The 12468-nt window shown below is 39.0% G+C and overlaps 1 protein-coding gene across 1 annotated transcript in view; it reads left to right on the top strand.

The window, feature by feature from the left end:
• The window catches only part of LOC308130048 (chemokine-like protein TAFA-1), a gene marked incomplete at its 5' end in the record, with an annotated part of 28487 nt that extends 21416 nt beyond the window's left edge, over nt 1–7071 (top strand). The window contains 4 exons of the mRNA XM_080496226.1: nt 4252–4392; nt 6398–6522; nt 6719–6808; nt 6957–7071. Of these exons, the coding sequence (XP_080352352.1) occupies nt 4252–4392; nt 6398–6522; nt 6719–6751 (299 nt within the window). The 3' untranslated portion in view covers nt 6752–6808; nt 6957–7071. The remainder of the gene's footprint in view (nt 1–4251; nt 4393–6397; nt 6523–6718; nt 6809–6956) is intronic.
• Between the last annotated feature and the right edge of the window lie 5397 nt (nt 7072–12468).

Genomic DNA, 12468 nt, shown 5'->3' with positions numbered 1-12468 from the left:
GGCCCTGAATAACTGATGCAGGTTTCTTTATTTTAATTCTTTTTTTAATGGATGCATTGAGAAAGATGGATGCACTTGTTGTGGATGGATGGACATTGCGAACGCAATCTGCAGGTTTTATCAGTGGCAAAAATAACAACTTGCAGATTTCATAATATTAACACTTACAGGTCAGTTTAAACTGCATAAGACTGGCAGCGCAGTGCAGTCAGGCTGCGTTTACATTTGTGCATTCGATGTATTTGTGCGTACACATGTTGAATTTGTCAGGCCACAGTCCTGCAGCTAATTATATATATATATATATATATATATATATATATATATATATATATATATATATATATATATATATATATATATATATATATATATATATATATATATATATATATATATATATATATATATATATATATATATATATATATATATATATATATATTGTTGTTATATTATTGTTGTAATATTATTATGTAATATTATTGAGTTGGAGCAGTAATATAATCAATGTGTATAATAATCAAATATTCATAACATGATTACACCAACGGATCATTGGAAGAGAGTTATACTTGTTTACAATGATCATCTTATATCTGCTTACAGCTACACTAAAGGGTTTTCACAGTTTAGATACAGCTAATGGCACATGACATTCTCTGCAGCTATTCAGCGCCGTTTGATGCTCCAACTGGAGCAGGTTTTCTCGTAGAACACTGTGCAGAGCTGCATCTCCCCTTCCAAGGAACTGCTCCGCATCAAGAAGACCTCACAAACTGAAATATTCAAATGTAGAAAAGCAATATATGCAAATCTAGCCATGACACATTTCATAAACCCACAGCTCATTGTCAAACATTACTTCAAATCACTTTGCTGGCAATATACCAGATACTTTCCCCCTCTCACTGCTCTTTCTCTCTACACCCTCCTTGATCTGGTGTCATGCTGACGGGTGTAATTGTCAGATGGTCCTTTGCTGCTCAACTCTCACATGTGGAGAGTCTGAGCGCTGTGGGTGGGAGAGGCCAGTGGTTGAGGTGGGTCGAGTCCGTTTGGTCCAGTCCTCTCATCCTTCAGGGCACAGCCAGTAGTTGGGTGATAATTGCTCGGTGGATGTAGTGTTCATATTCATGATAACCCCGAGGCAGGCCTCTCCTCCTGCTAATAGATGTCTTTTTTTTTTTTTTTCCTTCCCCTTGCTCACTCTCACACGTCTCTTCATAGTCATTTTACATTCGACATGCCGGAGGGGCTTCGTTTGTTCAAAGAGTGTAAAGCAGGAATAATTAATAGGGTTTACAGCAAACTTCTGTCATGTTTTTCCAGTTATTTTACCTGGAGGAATAAACAATTCAAGAAAATAGGCAGCGTAGAGTAACCACAAGATTTATGAAGCCTTTATTTAAGGTACCTTGTCACACATGTTTAGCAACAAAAACCAATAACGAACATGAAACCGTACGTAAACAACTTTAATGACAGTACTTTGAGCAGTAACAGACTCGTGACTGATGACTATAATTGATTAGAGCGGCCCATGAGCAAGACGCCGAACCTTAAATTGCTCCTGGAGGAAGTCAAGCACCTTGCATAACAGCTGTTGTCCCGTGAAGTGTGCGATCGTTTGTGTGAACGTGTGAATGTGGTGGTGTAAAAGCAACTGCTCCAGCTCAGAAAATAGACTATATATGTGAAGTGCACTTATCATCTCAAAATGTTTCACTATTATTATTGTCACATCTTTGATTTATGAAAACATTTGTGTGGCTGCCCTGCTTATTATCCAACTTTATGTCTCACTAAAGTTGTTGTCTTACTGGTCATATATTAACATGAATCCGGTGCCTTTTATGCATCAGCAGCCATAAATAAAAGCAAGTTCACCTAAGTGCTACTGTTTGGATGTTGGTAGTTAATGTCTGCTTTTCTTTATATGTATTTGTTATTGTCAGTAGTTCATAAGTCCATTTTTTTATTCAGGTGTGATGGTATCGAGATTATACAGCATCTTTAATCGAATAACAATTAATATTACCGGTAGCTGCATTTAATTCACGATTCAGTCCATACGGTGTTGAGAACTCATCTTAGCATGACAATAAATCAACTGTGTAGATTAACATATTGTAAATTTGGCAATTTTATATTATTGGAAGAGTTCCTTTTGTAACGGACCAATTACTTGTTATTTTTAAAAACTAGTGAATAAAGTGTAATCGGTAATAACTGCAATGACGAGTGGAGGAAAAGTGTCCAAGAGAAGAAGTGAAACGCCCGAGGTGTTCCAAACCACGAGCATGACCTGCTACGATGGTCGAGGACTCACCCCGCTAAACAGGACTGAGTGAATGAGGAGGAAATGTACCTTTTGAGGGGGTTCCTGATGGACTCAACAATGTCCAGTCATGCATTTTCTTTAGTTTCCAGCTTGGCCCTGTTTAATGGTCCTCTCGTACCCTCGAGGGATGCTTTATATTGGCGGTATGTGAGCCAGTATTAAAACAGATGGGGTGAAACCACATCGATAGAGGGGTCTATTTAACCGACATTGTAGGTTGATTCAAGAGTATTCACAATTATGAGCAAACAGATAAATATGATGCCATCCATGAGTCAATCCACCTGCTTGATATGGTGTTGTGCTGTTCTTACTTTGTATGCATTAGTGACTGGATGGAGCGCTGAACTGAAATAATCCCATTTTGGAAAGATTGTAAGAGCCAAGAAGGGGGCACAACACAGAAAATATCCAATTATTAGACCCACAAATAAAGTCACGGGGAGCAACTCTGCACATTACACATTAATCTATTAGCACACTCCTTGCAGTTTGTTGTCCCATATCTCATATTAATGAATAAATAGATAGTGTGAGTTGTTTTGCATCAGACAAACCGCAGCAGCTCAGCTAGTGTGCAACATGAAATGTGTGCCCATTTATATAGTAAAAAACCTTTTAGTAAATCAGGTCTTTAGGGTCTTTGGGGGGTCAAAGAGGATTTCTACAGACTCTGGCTGAAGGCAGGTTACATCCTGAGCTGCTCATCACTCCATCACAGGACAGAGAGACAGACAATCATCCACAGTCATATTCACTCCTGAGGGCAAGTTTAGACTCACCAGTGAGGATTAAACACTTGGTTTTTTTTTGTGGTCTCACACGTAAATGATTTGTATGGCTGATATATATTCATGAGTAACATAACCACACAGTGGTGCAGAGATGAGCATTCTTTTGTCCTCCGTGTGTGCAGTAGTTTTTCTCTGGGTAATCCAATTTACTCTCACAGTTAAAAAAAAAGAAAGGAAGAAAGAAAAAAACATGTGTTGGGGGTTAAATGGAAACTCTAAATTGCCCATAGGGGTGAATGCGAGTGTGTTCAGTGGTCTGTCTGTCTGTGTTTGTCCTGTGATGGACTGGTGACCTGTCCAGGCTGTACTCTGCCTTCAGCCATCGTCAGCAGGGATCGGCTTCAGTGCAACATGAGTTGGATAAAGCTGTAGAGAAAATGAGTGAATAATAATAATCCATTCATGGCTAACCAGTCGTTTCTCTGATTAATCTTAGATGGAATTAAAGTGTAACTGTTAAAGGTCCTGAAGGAGAAACGTTTCATCAGCAGGACTGAAAACAGTGAAATAACGTCCTCTCGCCGACTATGATTATTGACAGAAGAAGCCGAAAGGACAGGCACAACTAGCCTGGTTGCTCACAGTGTGCTTCTTTGGGTTGTTTGTATTTTGATGTAACGTTTGTTTTTGTGATAATTTTAGTGCGGGTCATAACATGACGTCTGAAAACTGTCTGTCACGGCTGCTCACACTCGGTAGTCTAGCTTCGTCCGATCAATCAGATCACAACAAAATGAAAGCAGATGTTTCTTGCCCTGGAGAAACTGTCACCAGTGAATCCTTCACGTGTAAAAATACAGATTTTTATTATTAGGATTATTCATTTGCAATGGACTCATTGATCAGTTCAGTAAGCATTGTGTTCCACGTGAAGTTGTGTAAAATGTGCATTTTTCCTTTAAAGAAATGTGTTGGAAAATAGGATGAGACGTAAATACTCAAGCAAAGTACCTTTCAAGTGGTTTTTAAGTACAAAGGTCAAGTAAATTAGCTACTTTCGTTTAGTAATTACAGTCTGTGTTAATCCACAGAGGTGTTGGGGGAAGGAGATGCTTGATTACCCATGAGATGCCGACTTAATGTAGCCTGTTGTTTGTTTTTTCTCCTTATCAGAGGGGGGCACATGTGAAGTAATTGCTGCTCACAGATGCTGTAATAAGAATCGCATTGAGGAGCGGTCACAGACAGTCAAGTGCTCTTGTCTGCCGGGGAAAGTGGCTGGAACGACCAGAAACAGGCCTTCGTGTGTGGATGGTGAGTATTTCAGCAACTTAAGAAGCAGGAAAATAGCTGCTTTTTTTACAACGCCGGGTTAAACTGCAACCCTGTCTTTTGTCTTCAGAATATTTTTGCATTGAAGTATGATAATGTTTCCCTGTTTTGTTTTCTGTTGTTGTTGTTTAGGGGGGTTTTTTTCTATACATTTTATCCCAATAAACATGCTCTGCATTTGACAAAAAGTAAAAATCCTGCCAGGCCAAACTGCTATGTTTCGTAAAGATACAGAGACTTTATTCAAATCTCTGAAAATCCAGAGTCACCCATGCAGTGCCTTGTCCCAAATAAGATTAACATTACCTGGGATAATGTCACATCCAAATTCTGCTCCTGACAGACAGCAGAAGGCATCTGCAGGGGTAAGCTTTAGAGCAACACAAGGCATGCAAACACAGCTGCTGAACGGAGCACAGCTCAGAGACGAGTAAAGAACTGGAAGGAAAAAGAAAAAAAACTCTGCAAAGCAAAGAAATGAAAACAAAATAGGTTCTCTTTAAAAATGTACCTAACAGCTTTTACTTGACGCTTTTATATCTTTGGTTGACAAATGCTTGATCGCTCGTATAAAATTAGTTGGTTTTTTTTTTTCCTGCTTTGGTCTGACACAACGAAAACACATACTGGCTTTAGGAAGCCCTTCACCTGCAGCTTTTATCTTAAATCCTTTTGCAAATATTACTGCAGTCTCTGTAGAGACTGGGGGAATTTGAGGTTTCTTGATGTCGGCTCCGACAGATTCTTTTCCTCTGTCACACACTACAAACCATTTACTGTCTACTTACCCTGTGTTTAAAGCAATTTTCTCCCCCGATGGCGGGGCCGGGATGTGCATTAAGTCAAGTCTCAGTCACACCTACCAATCCTCTCACACAATGAAAAGCCACAGTTTCACCCTCCGTGCTCATGCATAACTGCATCTAATAAAGAAACCGCATTGTAATACATATGTAATGTCAGGCAACAGTTGTGCTTTGGAACAAGTTGTCCAGAGCTCATGCTGGTCTAGAGCCAACGGCAACAATCACACTGCAGGTCTTAATGCTCAATAGCTTTTTTTTTTTTTTGCTCTTTGATTTGAATTTTTTGAGTTGCTGTTCACATTATAATATATATGCCTTACATTACTTTTTTTTTTTTTTCCTTTTCCTGAGGAATGGATGACGCAGGTAATCTAATCTGAGGCGTGACACATGGTGTGCTGCGATCACAGAAGCTCCATTTATATGGAAGCCACATATGTCAACCTGTTCATCAAATTCGAAGTTGTTGCGCAATTGGTGCTGGTGAAATTCTGATTATATGATAAAAGGGGAAAGAATTGCGTTTGAAGTACTGGTTTTTACAATTTATTTAAATTTTTTTGTGGAGCAGAGTGCGCTACTTTTCTACAGGAGGTGTGGAGGAGTTTTGTCCATTGTTTAAATGTGATCTCGCCTCCTTCTGGGTCAAATTGTGACGCCTGTCTCTGTAAAAGTGAGATAAAAACGCAACAAGATTGTGCGGACCGAGGTCGCTTTGAAAAACATCAGATAATTATCCAATTTAGGACGACATCTGGAAATGGCCTGAACTGGATTTGAAAAAAAAAATAATAAAGTCTGATTTGACTGTAGTGTGAGTGTATCTTTACCTGGAACATGACATCCATCTTCCATACTGCTTTATCTAACTTATAGTCACGGGGCAGAGGAACTGATCTCAGGCAACAGCGAGTGAAAGCTTGGACGTCACAGGACAAACACAGACATGAACTTGCGTCTACAGAAACGCACACACTCGTTTTTGAACTGTTGGAAAGGCATTAGATGACCTGAAGAAAAACCATTGCTGCTACAGTATATACTATAAATCTGCACATCGTATATTGTTTCCCCACACATGATTAAAATGAACTAAATCCACTGCACTGTTACCTCTCTGTGCACACATTTATGGTGGAAGTTACCTGCCATGCCATTTCTCTTGTCTTTGTGGCCTGTAGCATCCATAGTAATTGGGAAGTGGTGGTGTGAGATGGAGCCTTGCCTAGAGGGGGAGGAATGCAAGACGCTCCCTGACAACTCAGGCTGGATGTGCTACGCCGGGAACAAGATCAAAACCACAAGGGTAAGATAACCTCTCTTGACCGCAGGAAACAAGATATTACAGCAGAACGATGGGGAGAGAAATGCACAGCAGCTGCCGTGACACTCGCGTTGGCATCCAGCGAACGGCTTGGTTATTGAGATTGAATATATGTGCAAATTGACTTGTTAACGACACGGTCTGACCCCTCCAATTTCTTTCTTCCTTTTCTTGTCAGAACACCCAGCCATACACCACATCAACATATTAACGCTTTGCGGGGGAAAGGAGGAGAGGGAACACCTCTGGTGCAAAGGTTAATTTGCAGGTCAGCCTCTTCAGTTTTCTGCTGGAACACTGGCGCACTAATTAATTTTCTTCTACTGTTTTAAAGGTCAAAAAAACACCTTTTCTACTTATTCCTGTGATATTTACAGTTTTTTTTCTATCCTCGTGTCTTTCCTTTCTCGTTTCAGCACATCCATAGGACCAATTATCACAAGAGACAATGAACCAGTTGTTGCTTTAAAATATGTGAACTCTTCTCAAATAAAGTGTTAAAAAAAAAAAAAAAAAAAAAGATGTATAAATACATAAAGCACATCCTGCTCAAGGCTCCTGAAAATACTGACGCTCCATGCTGCCTGCGGGGAACTTCATCATAACCTTGTAATGAAAATATTTTCATCTATTCCTTTTTCTTTTTTTTTTCCAAGAGAAAAAAAAAACAAACATTCTGTACGTTTGGATTAATATCTGGAGAGTGTCTGATGTCCCTCCTCAGACATCAGTAAGACAGATGTCTACTGTGAAGCACCAAACAGGAGAGGAATATATCAAAGGACATGCGATGAGAAAGTACAGAAGCTGACAGCCCTCAGGATTTTCTTTTCTCTTTTTAATATTGTGGGAGGAAAAATATTGTACATAAACTGTTTGTCCTATCCGGTGTACATGAACTTTAACGGTGGTGGTGAATCTTCCCTCCTCTTGCCCACACAATACGACACAACCAAAGTTTGATGCATTCAAGGACACAACGTTAGGATGACACAGAGGAGGAAAAAAAATGTTTTATAAATACAGCTTGTGTGTCTTGTTCCATTTTACCATTTGTTTGTATGGTTCTTGTTTGCCTTTGATCACCTCTTAAATGGCTTTTACCAGTCAATTTTTGGTAACATGTCTGCTACCCTGAACCTGATCGATTCACCAAAATGTGATACCAGTAGGTTTTATTCGATACTTGAAATGCCTTATTTGTGTTGAATCATCCTAATGATGACATTGTACATATGAAGCCATCTATTGGTATGTGCTGAAATTTCATTAAAGTCATTGTTCCTGTTGCTTACGTCAGTGCATTTCTGCCACAAATATAATACAGATTTAATGACTAGGTGCATATTTCACATACTTGGGGTGTTTCCACGACACACTACAGTGAATCCATGTCTGCTGAGAAGTATTTCCAAAACATTTTTCACAGCTGCAGAAGCCTTCTTCGATATTATTATTATCCTCTTGTAAACTATGGTATCTGCATGTATAAAATGCACTAAAGAAACTACCAATCTGCTAATTCATTTTAACATTGGGCCGCAGCTGAAAAAACCCCAAACTCATCACATCACAACATTATATTTCCTGTTTACTACCTCCAAAATACTTATTTTATTGTATTGCATCTCTTAAATCTGGTTGGTGCAGTTGTTGTTGGGTTTTTTTTTTTTTGTCTCTTTACAAGTCAATAAATAGTCTTTTTTTTCCGGCCTTTTGGGGATTTTCTAGATTGTCGTGTCAGTAAATTGTCTTTGGAGTAAAGCTTTTGTGTGTTCAGTGTAGCTTACAAAAGATACATTAGCATACAACTAAACCGCCTTCTCAATTATGTTGTGATGCTCAATTAGGTTTCTGGCACATCACATGTGACGTTTGTTTGGGACCAGCTGAGTCACACAAGGTTGTATGCAAGTTTGAAACTGCGTCAAACATGGTAATTTAATGCAGGGCATCAACAAAGAGTTTGAGTTAAAGCCAGTCGAGAAACATCCATCTATTTTTCCATTTTCATCACTACTTTAGTCACATATTTCAATTGACGCTTTGGAAAAGGCACAGTCCACCTGCATAGATCGCCAATGGCAGGAAGATGCGCTGAAAATACTGAGTAATCGTGTATTGAGACTGACAAAAAGAAATCCCATATGTCAAGCAAGCAGCGTTTAATAAACATTACATTTGTCAGATCAACGACGAGATACTCGTGCTGGGACTTTGCCTCAATATTGTCTCAATCTCTTCATAAAAAAAGATAAGATTAATTAATTTAATCTTGCTTAATTTGACATTCCAAGACAGAATTTTGTCAGTGCACCTGATAAAAAATCCCATTCAGTTCTCTGCATTGAGCAACTCTGTATTGTTCAATGCATTCGGTGGTATTTCCTGTTACTGTTGGGTTAGGGTGTTGATTTGATGGACTCGCAACAGCAGGGGCCTACAAGGTGTTTGAAGGAGCTGTATGTGGTGAGAAATGAGTGGAGCGAGAACTGCATAATGTGCTATGAGTTAGTGGCTGCATTGGCTACATTAGAGGGGTTTTTTTTTTTTTTTCCACAAGGTTTTGGCCAAGAGGAGCCGTTCCTTTACCTTCATGAAGCAGCAGTTTGCAGGATGATTCCTCGCCCTTCTTTTTGGCTACACGACTGATGAAGCAGACAACAAAACCCAGCAGGCAAACAAATGTTAAAACCTGAAATGGATAACGTTGCTTTGCCCAATTAATCAAAAGTTTCACTTTCAAACGCCGTAGGATAGAAGAATTAACTATAAAGAATTATCATTTCACCAGAGGAATTCAAGCCTGTGTTATCACCTCAGTGACATGTAGCTGTGAACACGGATGCCTGAGCTAATGTTGTCGCGTTGAACCTTTACGCAACTGTCAAATTTAGTATTAATGAAAAGAAATTAAAACGTGATGTTGTTAAACGCTCAAGTCTATTTCTTGATTTGCTCATCTACCAAAATCAACTTGAATTGAAAACAAAACATCTCTGAAATGTGATTAAACTCATAATTCATTGTAATTAACCACAGCTTACCCATTTGATTGATTCGATGCATTATTTTTCATTGCGCATGAAGCCAAACAAGCCTTTGAGTAGGCTGCACCAATTAATATTATGGCACAGGAGACATATATCAAGACAAACTGGAAAGATTGAGAACAGCACATATATATATATACACACTGGGAGTGAAGAGACAAGACACAGCTGACAACACTGGTGGATAAAGTCATGGTGAGACACACGGACGGCAGACCTGTGTAGATATTTTAAAAACACCATTGACAATAAACACGAAGGCAGTAAATATTGACATGGTCACATTAAGAAACATAAAAGCTAAAAACATGACGACAAACTATAACGTGACCTCATGAAAACATAATGCAAGAGCCATGACGGAAAATATGGACACTCCAAGACTCATTAGTTTGGGCTCATTTTAGTTTCATGGCACGTTTTGATCAGGATTTGACCGAAATTTGACATGACATGAAGCTGCAGCTATTTATCACTAGATTATTACCAATCATTTCTTTTTGTTTACATTCTTCTTCCTTCTCCGTCGTCTGTTGGCTGCTCCGGTTTGACGGATCTCCTCCTGATGTCACCTGACCAGTGGCATCAGGAATGAGACTCAGGGATGACATTTCATTCAGCAAATTCTTGGTCACAAGCTCACTTACCTAACTTGTAGCCTCATTTTACTGATTCGGCATTCTGTCTAATAGAGCCGTGGCTCTGCGGCTCAGCACAATTTGCAGCTGTTTTGGACCATTTTGCCTAATTTGCCGTAAATTTGGCAAAATAGTCACATGTAAACATCGAAACCAGCTACTCATGCAAGGGCAACATTTCTTTACGATTTAACGCAACCATTAAACAAGAACCAAGTGCATCAGTATTTCATGTAAACCAAGTGTTACTGATGGTTCTCAAGTGCTGTTGACCTCCGGCTCCACCCCCCCGTGTTGCACCTCTGTTTCACCTTTAGACCGAATAGCACTGAAGCAGAAGGAAGAAAGACTTCTTTCCACAGCTTTGCAGGTAGTGCTGGAGGTGTAAACAGAGGTGAGTGTGTGACTGGGTGACACACACACACATGCACACACAGAAGCTATTGTTTCTGACTGCAGCATGTGAATCCAGAGACATTTGAAAATCACACACCTGGTGACTCTTTGTCGGTCACGTAAGAACTTGTGACATCGGTTCTGTTAAATGTTTGTGTGAACGGGTTGAAGGAATACAGTTGTGGGCGTGTGTAATTTTCACTGGACCTGTTTGGTATTTTAGAAAGTAATCAATTGAGGTTTTTTTTTTAATGCTGAAATAACAAAGGGTTTTGATTGCTTAACAATCTCAAACTGCTGGGAAACAGGTTTAATAATGAAGTGTGGAAAGAAGTGTTTGACTTGACTAAGTTTCCAAAGACTTGTCAGTTGTTAACGACTTTTCTTTTAACAAGTTGCACTTGAGAAGTCGCGTATCTAATTTGTCTCTGGATGGAAACAAAATGAAAACATTGTACTTGTATATAGTTGAATTTAGGCCCACTTTACATGACATTTCAAGTAAAAAAGAAGCTGTGGTTTTTTTTTTCATTTTCCTTTCAAAAAGTTTTTCATGTTTACACATTTTAAAAACACTGTTCGTTTTTACAAAACTATGTCATTTTCATGTCATTGTTGTCCTAGTCCATATGCAGAAGAATGTGCATGTGCAGAAGTGGTGTGATCGTGCAGTAGCAGCATTTCAGAAAAGTTGCTTTCTCCTCCGTGTAAAACCAAGTTCCACCTTGGAAGCTATTTTCAAAATGTTGTGTTTTCAGTGGATCCCAGCATCATTGTCGTGTAAACAGACACCCAAAACGCAGCAAAAGTTATCAGTTTTCACTTGTAAAATGTTTAAATTGGACTTAAATACCCCCCCCCCAATTAATCAAGTTATGTAAAATTTGAATTAATCCAAAGATCAATTAGGAACTTACTCTGGTATCAAGTCTGTCAATATTAAAAATAAAAAAATATTATATCTGTAAACCATCAATATCACTATTCCTCAACTATAAGTCAGGTCTAATCAAACCGTATCACAAGAAATTCGCAGAAATTCTTGGCGAATGCAAACTAAAAAAAAAGCTGCTGAACATTGGAAACATGACTGAGGACAGCCTGGACACGATAGTGACTCACCACATGTATGGTACATTTGAGCTTCCCACTACCATCATCAATTAAGAGTTCCTCCTGCTCTGTACACACACAATTACACACAGAGATGAATGGGCAAGAAGACAAGCCAGTTGTATTTACAGCATTTTAATGCAGCACACGGTGAGACGCTGCCCATTGTTTCCGTGGCCTCAGTCCCTCAGGAATTACTCCAGGAGGAAGTCGTGGCTGCCGGAGCCGCGCGGGCCATCATCCATCTTCTGGAAAAATAGCTGTTTGTCTGGACTTTTTCCTTGTTTCATTATTTCTACTGTCCACTTATATTCAGTTTTAGTTTACAACATTGTCCGCCTGCTCATTCAAATGCGCCTGAGCCGCTGTTTATGAGGTGAAAAATACATCCTGGTTTGGTTTTTTTTGTTGTTGTTGTTTTTTTTTTCTGAGGCTCATTTTCATCTCGTTTCAACTTTTTAAAAAAAGATATTTGTCCCAGTCATTTTCTTATACAAATAAATAAGTAAACTTTTATTCAACAACCTCCCACACAGTTCAAATACCATTTATTTCAAAGGTAATAATGATGTATAATAGAGTTTTTGAATCTTTGGGAGTGGAACATGAGCGCATTGTCATTTTCAGATAAAGAATAATAATCTTAAACATAGCTTTTGCAATCTATTTTCTTTGCTATTCAAGCACTGTTGCCACTTCGCTCGTGGCCATTGTGTGGCGTTTGCCAG

Source organism: Blennius ocellaris, assembly GCF_963422515.1.
Source record: "Blennius ocellaris genome assembly, chromosome: 5".
NCBI lineage: Eukaryota > Metazoa > Chordata > Actinopteri > Blenniiformes > Blenniidae > Blennius > Blennius ocellaris.
This window is presented reverse-complemented; position numbering and strand designations above follow the sequence as displayed.